Raw genomic sequence first — 13292 nt, forward strand, 5'->3', positions numbered from 1 at the left:
GAGGAAGATATAAGGGAGGGAGCACAGAGGGGGCCAATGAGACTTGTGGTCCATACACGGATATGTGCCCAATTCCTGGGAAAGGTGCGTCAGAGATGGCACATTTCAGGAAACAAGAGCTAGGGCCCGAGTTGAGGCAGGCTTGGGGCCCAGGCTGGCAGGCAGGCCCTGGGGAGGAAGGTATGGTGGGGACAGTCAGTGGTGCAGGGGATCCCACCTGGGACTGGGCCTTCAGGTCCTCAGGATGTCCAGGAGCTCCAGACCCAGTGCCCTTGCCTGGACTTGGGACGGCCCCATATCACACAGCCAGCTCCCTCCTGGGGATCCCCGAGGGCCCTGAGCCCAGGGCTCCAAGAGCACAAGGCTGTTCTGTGCTGCAGCTGCTGCCTGCCGTCTGGGGCCCAGCTGTTGCCTGCGGGCCTCAGCCGCCCCGCCTCACACAACCACCTGGGCGGCTCTGCATCCCAGCTGCTGGCCTCTGAGGCCCAAGAGGGCAGGGAAGTGGGGCAGACCACTGCACTCCCCCCAGTGGCTTGCCCTGAATGGAGACCCCGCTCCATAGCCAGGCAAGAGCCCACCGCTGGCTCTGAGCTGGGGGAGGGGCCTAAAGCTTAGGCCATGCAATTACAGAGCTTGAACCCTTTTGGTTTCCCCGAGCCCCCCATCCATCAGCAGGAACCCCCCTTGCCGCACATCCTGGGGCCTTGATGAGAAAAGTCCATTGGAGCCATCTGGTGCAGGGGCAGGGGAAGGTGGGGCTGGGACCACCTGGTCAGTTACAGGCTTTAATAGACAGCTCCTAGGCATGATGCCAGAAGAAGCCCTCTCCTGGGAATCGGTGGCCATTTGCAGGCCTGGCCTGAGCAGCCTTGGGGTCACCTGCAGAAGAGACCCACACACCCCTCACCCTAGGACTGGGAGCATGTGGGAGTCAGAGCCCCCTTTGATCACGGGTGAGAGCGGGAGGAAGCTGAGTCCCAGATGCTCCTGTCACTCTGCTGCAAACCCCACCCTCCGGTGCCTGGTGAACAGAGGACAAGTAGCGTTTTCTGGCCCCAGGCTTGACCCCTGCGAGCCAGCTTCTGAGAGCCCCTGCCCCAGCCCACCCACCTCACACAGCCACACCTGGCTTGTGGGCAGTCCTGGCTGAAGAACCCTCCTGGATGCCAACCCACAGCTGACCTCAGCTAACTGTGGAGTGTCAGGGTCCACCTGGGTCCACCTGGAACCAGCCCTATTCCAAAGCTGAGGGGAGGAAGGTCATGGGGATGGCAGGGGCTTCCTACACATCTGTGGAGATGGGGCTTCTTGGGGTGTCACCAGAGCGTCTCCAAAGTGCCAGCGCATGCTCCGCACTGTATAGGTGAGAGGGCGTTGGGAAAATCAGGCTGCCCCAGGCCCATGGGGAGGGCGGGAGACAGCTCCTCCTTAGCTCTCCCAGCTGCTGGCTCTGCTGAGCGCTAATGAGCTCCAGCCGCCTGGTCCCCATCCATGCAGCCTGCTGGTCCTCAGTGCCTGCTGCAATAGCGGCTGCAGGCCAGGGAGGCCTGGCCGGCCTTGTGACCTTCGGCCCTCCCTCCCTCCCACCCTGTGATCCGCACGTGGCCTCTGGGGAGGCAGAAACAAACCCTCAGATCTGCCACTGGGAACCTTTCAGCGCCAGGGACTTCAAAGGGGGCAGCAGGGCAGCGGGGGTGGCGGATGCTTCTCTTAAAGGGCCACACCACTTTTTAATTCAAAGCAGAGCTTGGGAACAGCTGTCAAGCCGCTGCCTGGGAGGGAGGACGACGAGGTGAGGAGGAGCAGGAAGGTGGCCTTCCCTGTCCTCTCCAGACCCCAGTGTGTTTGCTTACAGACCTGGTTAGAGGGCTGTGGGGACTATGCTGAGCGCTCTCCTTGTACCATCTTGCAGAAGCACCACCACCCTCCACCTAGGAGTCGGGATCCATTTCTCAGAGGAGAACGCTGAGGGCCCAGAAAGCTCCTGAGTCAAGGGCATTGATTATTCTGCCAGCGGGTAGGGTGGCAACGTAGAAACGCAGCTCATTTCGTGAAATCGATAGTGTGATCTCTCTTGCATGTGTGAGAACGAGCCGAGGTTCTTACCTGTCCAGGTGTCTGCCCTGCCTGGAGGCCACCGACTGAGACCAGATGTAGGGCAGCTCCATGCACGGGGGAAGGGTCCCTGACAATCTCACAGTCACTCACCGGAGCCCTGGCCCAGGCTTGCCTGCTGGGGGTGAGGGGGCAGATGATGGAAAACAGCTGCCCAAGGGGCTCCACAATGTGATGTCAGGAGGGGAGAGAAAACGAGAAAACCAGGCAGAGGGTGGCAGGTGGGATGCGGTCAGGGAAGCCCTCCCCAGAAGGTGACATGTGGGCATAGCCCTCATGACGTGAGGGAGCTGAGGAAAGGCTTGGGGAATGGGCTGAGTGAGGCTGTGAGGTGGAGAGTGGTGAGAGTGAACAGCAGGCAGCCACCAGGAAGTTATATATTTTTCTTTGGCGGTGGAAAGCCACTGCCTTATTGATAATACAGATAAACTCCCAAAGGATCTATGCTGGAAAGTAGATTTTTAAGGGACTTCCCTGCTGGCACAGTGGTTAAGAATCCGCCTGCCAATGCAGGGGACACAGGTTCAAGCCTGGTACGGGAACATCCCACATGCCGCGGAGCAACTAAGCCCGTGCGCCACAACTACTGAGCCTGTGCTCTAGAGCCCGTGAGCACAACTACTGAAGCCGGCGCGCCTAGAGCCCGCGCTCCACAACAAGAGAAGCCACTGCAACGAGAAGCCTGCGCACCACAACGAAGAGTAGCCCCTGCTCGCAGCAACTAAAGAAAGCCCGCACACAGCAATGAAGACCCAACACAGCCAAAAATAAATAAAATAAATAAATTTATTTTTAAAAATAGATTTTAAGCTGATTAAATTTAAACTGCAATTTTACCACAATTATATATATCTTTAGATACATATTTTTAAATGCATTCGGCTGGACTGTAAGCACAGTGTGGGGCAGAGCTGTGCCTCCGTGGGCCCAGCTCAGAAGAGCCTCAGAAGCCACTTGCTCTGAGAATGAGCCACAACTTTCCCAAAGAGACAGGTTCGAGGCGCTTCGGTTCCCAGGTCAGCCCAGCCAGGGGCTTTTTAACTTTAACCTATGACCTGAAGTCCTAGAACCACAGTTTGGGACATTGTTTCTTTGGAAAATACAGCCTTGGTCCCACCAGGGGCACCCCACCCCAGCATTCAGGTGGGACCCAGGCCAACCTTGAAAGGATTCTGTGCAGCCTGGGGTGAGGACCCCAGCCTCACCTTCTGACTGGGCTCAGGGCTTCCCACAGCTACTGGGGGGAACTGCTGCCTGCGATGTTCTGTCTGGCTCACCTGCGCTGACCTCCACCTCCCTGGGTCGAGCTTTACAGATGAAGGATGGAGGCCCAGGCAGCCAGGAGGTGTCAAAGCTCTGCTTGGTGCAGGTAGGGGAGCCTGGACCCCATGCCCTGACCACTCCCTAGGCTGCCTGGATGCTGTGACAGCCTATATGATGTCCAGGACTTTGTGCTCTGGATGTACCGCACTGTGGAGGGGAGCGGAGTTAGACGTGGTCCCAGAGTGGGTCATGTAGGCTGCAGAGAAAAGAACAAATGAGGGTATGTTCTGTGTCACCTGCTGTGTAAGAAGGAAGGAGAGGAAGAATCTGCATCTGTGTCCACTTAGCCTCTGATACACGCGTGTGCTCATCTTTGCAAAAGGCAGGAAAGCTACCTCAGAACCGGAAGATTAGTTCTTATGGGGGTGAGTGGGAGTGGATGAAGAAGGAGGACCCTTTTCTGGCTCTGTGTCATTTTATACTTATAACTTTTGAATCGAATAATATTCAGGGGCTTCCCTGGTGGCACAGTGGTTGAGAATCTGCCTGCCAATGCAGGGGACATGGGTTCGAGCCCTGGTCTGGGAGGATCCCACATGCCGCGGAGCAACTAGGCCCGTGAGCCACGACTACTGAGCCTGCGCGTCTGGAGCCTGTGCCCCGCAATAAGAGAGGCCGCGACAGTGAGAGGCCCGCGCACCGCGATGAAGAGTGGCCCCTGCTTGCCACAACTAGAGAAAGCCCTCGCATAGAAACGAAGACCCAACACAGCCAAAAAAATAAAATTAAAAAAAAAAATTCAAATCAAATAATAAATAAATATTTTGCATAATCAAAATATAACATTAAATCAAAAAAGAGTGAAAAAGACCCTAAAATTCAGTGATAAATGAACATGTGTATCCAATTAACATAACCACACAGAAAGAAAAAGAATTAATTCAAATAATTTTGAACACAATACTCTGTATTTCTTTAGTGCGATATATTCTGAGGACAAAAATAACTACAAAGAAATCTTGAGATTTCCTTAGTAGGTCTGGTTACTAGCAGGATTGTTGTAGTAATTCCAAAGCTATTTGGAGGGTTGTTGTTTTTTTAATATTTATTTATTTATTTGGCTGCGCCGGGTCTTAGTTGCAGCATGCGGGAATCTTCGTTGCAGCATGTGGGATCTTTTAGCAGCATGCATGCGGGAGCTAGTTCCCTGACCAGGGATCAAACCCGGGCCCCCTCTATTGGGAGTGCGGAGTCTTAACCACTGGACCACCAGGGAAGTCCCTGAAGGGTATTTTGGAACAGAGCAAATTAATAAATATATTGATGCTGCTGAAAACAAGGGTTCTCACTGTGGATAAGGGGATATTTGGTTGTGCCCTTTTTTGTAGATTGAAAATGGTTGAATATTGGCAATTTCACACAATTCAACCAAATATAAATATGGAAGGAGGGAAGAAGAAGAAGACTGAGGGGTGGTGAATTCAGGATGCTAGCTCTGTCCCGAGAGGACCTACAAAGCAGAGGCACACCAGTAGCAATGAACATGCTCAGCTCCAGACCTCGGTTTCTAAATCTCATTCCCCTCAAAAAGGGACTAGGGCTTCCTTGAGAAATGGCATTCAGGGCTGGGGCAGGGACATCCTGGGTGAGCCTAAGACACTTTCTTGTGGCTGAAGTGATGAAGTGCTCAGAGAACAACACAAACATCGAAAAGATGCAGGAAAGATGTGAGTGCTACAGGTGACTGTAGAGTAGCTCGGAGTGTGGTATCAATGACAGATCTCCCAATGTTGTATCACAGTTCGGTGGTGAAGTAAGAGAGTGGCCTTGTTCTTGAGAAATACACACTGAAGTATTTAGTGGCAGAGGTGCACAATGTCTCCACTTACTTTCAGATGGTTCAGAACATATATATATATATATATATATATATATATATATATATGGAGAGAGAGAGAGAGATAATGATGATGAAGCAAATGGGTGACATGTAAACAACTGGAGAGTCTGTCTAAGAGGTATGCAGGAGTTCCTTTTACTGTTCTTGCAACTTCTACATTTGAAATAATATGAAAATAAAGTCACTGTCCCCCCACCCAAGGGAGCACAGGAGCCAGCTTAAAGGGGAGGGGTGTGTGTGTCACTGGCCAAATTTGGATCAAATTTGAGCATCAAAAAGAATAACTGAATGAAGAAGATGAATCCATGAGTTCATATTAATATTTAGGAATTTAAAAAAATCCTTGACCAAAAAATGCCTATTAAATGTAGAGGGAATGATAAAGTTGGAAGGTTGTGATTTTGCACCATAAATGTTAATGATGGATTCAGGCAAGGACCATCAACTGATGTTAAAACCACTGGATAAATGGTTCTTAGAAAAACATCATATTTGTGCTCTCAAAGAATTACCCCACACGTAGCTTATTCAGTCTACACGGGACCTGGAACATGGAGGTCCAGTCTGCATGTCCCCACTAATGGGACAAACTGATATCCTGGACCTCCTGAGGGGCTGTCGTCTATGCTGCCTCACTGCGCTGAATGTTTAACTCCAGGAAAAGATCAGGCAGATCCAGGCTTGGGCTCTAAAAAATGCAAATGTCATGAAAAATTAAAACAAAACAAAAAATAGAGGGACTGTGGTAGGGTTTTTTTTTTTTTTTTTTTTCTGGCCTCACCACACAGCTTGCAGGATCTTAGTTCCCTGACCAGGAATCGAACCCATGCCCTCAGCAGTGGAAGTGCAGAGTCCTAACTACTGGACCGCCAGGGAATTCCCAGGACTGTGGTAGATTAAAGGAGTGTAAACAGACCCAACAACCAAATGCAATGTGACAACCAGCTATAAAGGACCATTTGGAGACAACAAGGGAAAGTCTAAAGTGGGCTGTGTATTAGATAATATCATTATATCCACGGTTGTTGGGTGTGGTGATGGGTTATGATTAAAAAGGAGAAGGTCCTGGTTCTTAGGAGGAGCTGCCACATTATTTGGGGGGAAAGTGCCTGGATGTCATTAATTTACTTTCAAATATAAATACATATGCATATATTAATGCAGAGAGAAAAGGCAAATGCTGTCATTTCCATAATGCTATATAAATGGAATGGTACAGTATGCAGTCTTTGGGGACCAGCTCTTTTCACTCAGCGTGTTTCCCTGGAGACTCACCCAGGCTGCGGTGTCAGTAGTTCATTCTCTTGATTGCTGAGCAGTGTTCCATGTGTGGATGTGCCACATTGTTTAACTGCTCAACCTGTTGAAGGCCATCCGGGTTCATTCCAGCTTTTGACTATTAGATAAAGCTGCTGTGAAAGTTAATGTACAGGTCTGTCATTTTTTAAAACGGCAAATTTGGAAAGAAAAATATGAGCTGCAGAGAGAGGCTGAACTATGAGCACGAAGAAAAGGCTCCCCTTTGGGGCCTTGAATGCCTCCCAGAGATGATTTTTTTTCCCTAAAGATTTATTATTTATTTATTTATTTATTTATTGGCTGCATCGGGTCTTAGTTGCAGCATGTGGGATCTTTCATTGCAGCACGCGGGCTTCTCTCTAGTTGTGGTGTTCAGGTTTTCTCTTCTCTAGTTGTGGTGTGAGGGCTCCAGGGCGCGTGGGCTCTAGTTGAGGCTCACGAGCTCAGTCGTTGTGGCGCGCAGACTTAGTTGCCCCGCAGCATGTGGGATCTTAGTTCCCTGACCAGGGATCGAACCCGCATCCCCTGCACTGTAAGGCGGATTCTTTACCACTGGGCCACCAGGGAAGTCCCCCAAAGATGATTTTGACCCTAGTCATCTCTGTGACCTCTGCTGTGATCACGTCCTTAAGGCTGTGCCTGGACCATCCGCAGGAGGTGATGGGGCCTTGAGGGAAGGTGCCAAGTTGCAGTGAGGAACTGAGGAAGGTACGCACAAGGAGGCAGCCTCCCCACAGAGCAAATGGAGGGCCAGGCGTGTGGGTCCTAATCTATGGCAAACTTGCCATGGGGCAGGTGAGGGTCTTTCCTGCTGTGGTGTGGAGCTGGTGTGTTAACCTGGAATTTTTGCCTCCAGCCTGAAATAATCCCCTGTACCAGGGGAGCCTCTGCTGGGCATTTCCAGCCTCTGGAGGCTTCTCAAGCTGAGGTCCAGCATCCAGGGGTTGGCTCCGGGGCTTGCTTCATGGGAGCTTCATGGGGTCTGGTCTGTCCTGCTTGGTCTTCACCAGGTCTGGCCCAGCCAGGCCACTAAGGGAGGCGGGTCTGCTCTGCCCCTCCCACCTCCTAGTGCCAGTGCCAGGACACAGACCCCATTGAGCCTGGGGCACCCTGCCCCTGCCAGGTGAGTGGCAGCAGAAGGCACATGTGGGGGGGCTGTGCATTCGTTTGTCCCCCCATTGATAGTCATTCCTCTCACAGATGTTTGCAGAGCACCCACCCCGTGCCAGGCTCTGCTCTGCGTGCCTGCCGGCGGAGGGCCAGACAGATGGGGCTGCCCTGGGACAGCCAGTAAACAAGTGAGCAGGCACGAAAGGCCTGTCCCAGTGCAGATGAGGCTCTGAGGAAACCCCACAGTGCTGAAGAGGCCAGGTTGGGGGCAACTTGGGGCCTGGCTGCTGCAGAACTGCATGTGGGGCCCTGCTGGGCTGAAGGGTGGGTTTGAGAGCTTGCAGGCAGTAGTCACAAATGCCCCACAGGTGTCTGCTCCAAGGCCTCGTGTACTCGGCTACACATGGATGATGAGACCCATGTGAGCAGGTAGGAGGGGATGGGGCAGGTCAGCAGAAGCTGTCTCTGAGCCAGAAAACTTCTCTGTCCTGTGTCCTGTGGTGTTCCCCGGCCTCAGGAGAGGGGACTGGCCGATGGTGACCAGGCAGTGTGTGTGGCTCGGTGAGGCACTGAGGTTGCATAGAGTGCTAGACAGGCCCTCTGGACTGTGAGGCAAACTGTGAGGGGTGGCCGTGGAGCTGTGGCTACCCTGAGGCTTTCCCGTTTTCTCGCATAAGCATGCAGTCGTCTGTTTGTCAGTATGAAGCTGCTTGTGAGACAGATGTGTCAGCTACACCAAGGCGTGACAGCACCCACACCAGAGGGGTGGCAGGATCCCACACGCCCCTCTTCCCGGCCCTTCCACTGACTTGGGCGGGTGGAACTGGGGGACAAGTTCTGTCACAGGGTTTAGCTGCTGACAGAGTGAGAGCACGGACAGGCAGAATGCTCGTCGCAGACTTTCATTGGATCTGCTCTCTGGTTTGGAGTTTCTGGCCGGCCTTTCCTGGCAGCTGCTCCCTGACCTTGACACCACCCCACGGCCAGCAGGCATTCACTCCGCAGGGGTACCGGGCCTGACCCTACCCCTCGGGACCAGAGGGGGCAGGTAGGGGGGCAGTGGGACCCAGGACGGGCCGGCGGGGACAGGGAGCCGAGGCCTCGGCGCACTCGCTGCCCGCACCGCCGGCCGAGAACCGGGGCCACGTGGCCGCGCTGGAGTGACAGCGCCTATCTAACGTCGGGCGCGCGCTCGCGGGCCCAGCGAAAGCACCGGGGGCGTGGCCAGGCAGGGGCGGGCCCGGAGGCGCGCTGGCCCCGCCCCTCCCCAGGCCCCGCCCCCGAGGCCGGGAGGCTGTGCGTCCGGCTGTTGCGGATAAAGTTTGACGCTGGGCGGGCGGCGGCGGGTCACGTGAGCGGAAGATGGCGGCCCCGGCGGGCAGCGGGGGCTCTGCGGTGTCGGTGCTGGCCCCGAACGGGCGGCGCCACACGGTGAAGGTGACGCCGAGCACAGTGCTACTGCAGGTGCGACCGCGGGCGGGCGGCGGGCGGCAAGCGGGGACGCGGCGGCGGCGACTCGGCGCCGGCCGCTCCTGAGGTTGCGGCGAGGGCCGTGGGGGCGGGGCCGGGCGGGGTCTGCGACGGCCAATGAGCGACCTCCTGACGCGGCGGGCCCGCCCACTTCCGCGGCGGGCCCCGGGTCCATGGGGGCGGGGGCGCCGCACTCAGGGGCTGGTGGGGGTCGCGGCCTCTGCCACCCCCACCCGAGCCCGCGGTGCTCCAAGCCCGCCTCCGAGGGCCCCCGAACCTTGTTCCCACCCCGGGGTCGCCCTTCGGCTCGGTGTGCTGTGGCCGGGTGTGCTGAGTCACTCGCAGCACTTTACCGGGCAGCTGGCGGACGTCGATTGCATTACGTTGGAAATGCTTGTTGGGCCCTGATGTGTAGGGGACGGTGCACACACGGTGGTGCAGGGGGCTGAGACGATGAATGGTAACTCATTGTGTGCAGGGTAGGGACTGGGGCTCCTGCCCAGGGGGGGCACCTAGGACCCACTCGAGCTGGCTCTCTGTGGAGTTTGAACTTTATTCTCTGTGTGTGGGGGGCGGTCCCCGAGTGTAGGAAGATGTCTGTGGTGACGGGTTTGTTGGGGACCCGGTTTTTTGGGTCCCACAGAGCTGGGTTGACAAAGCAGACCCAGTGAGGAGGAGAGTGAGCAGGATTTGCAGGTGAGGCATGTGGAGCTGTTGAGTGGACGGTCCATCACCTGGCTTGTATTAGGCTTAGTCCTACAGAGCCAACCGGCTCTCCAGGAGGTGCACTCTGTGCCCTTGGCTGCCTCAGTGGCACTTGCCTACCCCCGCCGGGGCCCACCAGGCCAGATACAGTGGCTCATGCCCTCATCTCACCCCTAGGTCCTGGAGGACACGTGCCGTCGGCAGGACTTCAACCCCAACGAGTACGACCTGAAGTGAGTTTGCTTTGGCCGGGCCTTGGTCTCCAAATCCATCCACCCTTCCCGCAGGGCCCTGCTGAGGCTTAAACCCACAAGGTTTATTCTCTCACCCTCTGGAGGCTAGAAGCCCCTAGTGGTGGTGTTGGTGGGGCCGCACTCCCTCCAGAGGTCTAGGGGAGGAACCTGTCTTGCCTCTTCCAGCTTTTGGGGGCTCCAGGCGTCCCTGGGCTTGTGGCCGCCTCCCTCCAGTCTCTGCCTCCCTGCTTCCTGTGTGTTTGTGTCTCTCCTCTTTTGTCTCTTATAAGGCTACTTGTCTTTGAATTTAGGGCCTACCATATAATCCAGGATGACCTCATCTCAAGATCCTTAATTACATCTGCAAAGGCCTTGTTTCCAAATAAGGCACATTCATGAGTTCTGGGTGTTAGGATGTGGATATATCTCTTTAGGGGCCACCATTCTACCCACTGCAGAGGGCTTTTGTGCATTTGGTTGTGTAAGTTCCTGGTGGAGCTCTGAGAGCAAGGGGAGGTGGTCATGGAGAAATGGGAAGAAACCTGCAAACTGTAGGTGGGTTCTGGTGGCCTCACAGCCCCTGGAGTTGTGTGCATGGGTCTTTGTGTGCAGGCATTTTTCCAAAGAGAGGGCTTTTACCAGATTCTTGTGGGGTCTAAGGCAATGAAAGGGTCAAAACCCTGCACTGGTGGGTATGGATTTCTATCCCGGATGGGGAGCTTCCCATCTTAGCAGCGGCGTGTCCTTCACGGTTTGGCTGTCCTCACATTCAGGGGTAGAGAGGAGCCCAAGGGGTGGGAGCCTGCTCTGCTAGACCTGGCCCGTGCTGCCTCTCATGTAGGGCTCTGCAGAGGAGGTGTGAGCGGAGATGCCCTCACGTCATCCCAGATCTCTGCCTCTTGCCACCGAGAATCCCAGGGCCAGTGCTGGGCTGTCCCCTGGCATCTTGTCACAGAGCTGTGTGCCCTTTCTTTGCTCTCCCTGAACCTGCCTGAGACCTCCACATGGTGCCTGGTTGGACTTTTACAACATGTATTGATTTTTCTCTTGTCTCCTTTGTATCCACCGACTGTGTAATTTGTTTAAAAACTGCTGCCACTGCCACCGAAGGCAGTGTTTTGCACACGCATGTGTGTGCGCGTGTGTGAGACCCCTTCCCCTCATCTCCAGGACTCTGAGCCCCTCACTTCTCGGGTTTTCCTTAGGTCTTCTGTCCTGTCTTGCAGTTGACGTTGAGGTTGTTATAAGGTAATTTCCAGCCAGTGTTGAAGATGGGTATCAAAGTTGTTTCTTTCCCAAGTCTTCTAAACGCCCTGTTCATGTTCAGGAAACCATTGTTTCCAAAGGCATCTTGGCATTCATGCCATCGGGTGACCACTTTGTGTGTATTCAAAGCTCACATTCTCTCACTAGTGCTGTAGTTTTCCCCCTAAACTTTCATTGAAAATAGAGCTCACAGTCTGATTTCTGAGAGGCATAAATAAGTTCTCTTTTTCACTCTCCTGGTGATTTATTCTGGCCGCTGTCTGTCTCTTGTAAAATCAAGGCCACACGGCAGAACTATTTTCTGCTGTGGGCAGGAGCTTTTCTGAGACCCAAGTGATCTATAGGGTTAACAGTGGTGGTTCTCCTTCCCGTAGGGTTCCTGGGAGCTAAGGGGGTCAGGAGGAGAGGGCCCAGGGTCACTCAGGCTCCAGGGCCACCTGGCCGCCACCCTCCCTGCCCACGGGTGAGGCAGTGTCCAGGCCTCCAAGGCCCACGCCCCTTCCTCTCTCTCCTCCTCTCAGGAGTGGGTATCTGACTCCCTGTCAGTCCACCAAAGAGGTATGATCTGAGCTGGATGTCAGGAGCTGCAGATTGTGGTTCCAGCACTGCCTTTGGGTGGCCTGGGCTACCTACTGGCATTTCTCATCTGAGTTTCCTGTTTGTGAAGTAAGCTGACCACGACCCTGACTGTGCTTCCCGGGAGGGCAGGCTGTCAATAGAGAGCAGCAGGCGTCTCGGAGGTCCCTGGATTCTCCACCTGCCCTCCTCTCCTGGCTGTGGATATTTCCGCCCTGACTCACCAGTTCACTTTGCTCCCCTCAGTTCCTTCCAAGAGCCATCCCTCCTTGGATCCAGGAGCTCTATGCATGAGGGTCAGAGGAGGCTGCAGGCCCATGTGGGCCTCTTCCTCATCTGTTGGAAGCTCTAAGCTGCCAGGTCCCTGTGCAGTAGCTAAAACATGCAGGACACAGGCAGAGAGACTGAAGGGCTGCTCCAGGGTTGGAGGACCTGGCTTTGTGAGCTAGGAGTGGCGGTCTCAGCCCTTCATCTGTGAATCTCAGCCACCGTGAGGGCCTGGCTCTCCATGGAGACTTTAGGCCCGGTCATTCCATTTGTGGTTCTCTAGAACTTTTGCCTCTGTCACTGGTCTTTGGGGTTGTGGCCCTGCTTCCAAGGATAGCAGGAGCGGGTCATTTTGGCTGGTGGCCAGCAGCACAGGGAGAGTGGCCGCAGTGGCCAGACGGCTGCAGCTCCGAGCAGTGGCGACAGGGCATCGTTCTGTTAGAACTTTTCTGCGCAGAGCATGGTGCACAGCCCTTAGTTATGCCCACGTGTGCTTTTATCTTCTGAGTTTGTACTTGGGCTGGTTGCTGCTTCACAGTCTGAAAGAGCAGGCCCTCGGTTTGCCCCAGGGGTGACCTGTCTGTGTTCTCTCTGTTCTTGCCCGAACTGTATCAATGCTCACTCTCTCTTTCCTTTGGAAGACCCACTGCTGGAGTCACCCTGTCTCTGCAGGCTTGCCGGCCGTCACTCTGTTCCTGCAGCCTTGGCGCCATGGGCTGCGGAATTGCTAGCCAGACGTGGGCGTCACTCTGCTTGTACCGTGCTCCCGGCAGGGCTGGGCTGTGTTCGGGTCAGCCGGCAGCCTGTGGCTTTGGTCTGTTTTGCAGGTTTCAGAGGAATGTGCTTGACCTCTCTCTCCAGTGGAGATTCGCCAATCTGCCCAATAACGCCAAGCTGGAGATGGTGCCCATCTCCCGGAGCCGCGAGGGGCCTGAGAACATGGTAGGTGGCTCTCAAGGGGGGACCGGCGGCACTGCTCCTCCCGGCTCTTCCATTCAGACCATTTGGGCCGCAGGATGTATCAGCAGGCCAAGCAGACGGGGTGGGGAGCGTGGGCTGTTTCAGAGGGCTGTGCAGGCGAGGCACTT

At 54.9% G+C, this 13292-nt stretch overlaps 1 protein-coding gene across 9 annotated transcripts in view; it reads left to right on the forward strand.

Annotated features, from left to right (window-relative positions):
• Positions 1-8994: 8994 nt before the first annotated feature.
• ASPSCR1 (ASPSCR1 tether for SLC2A4, UBX domain containing) overlaps positions 8995-13292 on the forward strand; it is a 29960-nt gene continuing 25662 nt past the window's right edge. For 5 of the 9 annotated variants that reach the window (XM_082442065.1, XM_082442063.1, XM_082442064.1 and 2 more), the window contains exons 1-3: positions 8995-9151; positions 10040-10095; positions 13032-13146. In XM_082442065.1, the coding sequence (XP_082298191.1) occupies positions 9050-9151; positions 10040-10095; positions 13032-13146 (273 nt within the window). In that variant the 5' untranslated portion in view covers positions 8995-9049. Of the gene's footprint in view, positions 9152-9318; positions 9637-10039; positions 10096-13031; positions 13147-13292 lie in introns of those variants that run through there. The other 4 variants (XM_082442069.1, XM_082442066.1, XM_082442071.1 and 1 more) reach the window with 4 other exon arrangements.

The sequence above is a fragment of the Balaenoptera physalus genome (genome assembly GCF_965194825.1).
Source record: "Balaenoptera physalus genome assembly, chromosome: 20".
Taxonomy (NCBI): Eukaryota; Metazoa; Chordata; class Mammalia; order Artiodactyla; family Balaenopteridae; genus Balaenoptera; species Balaenoptera physalus.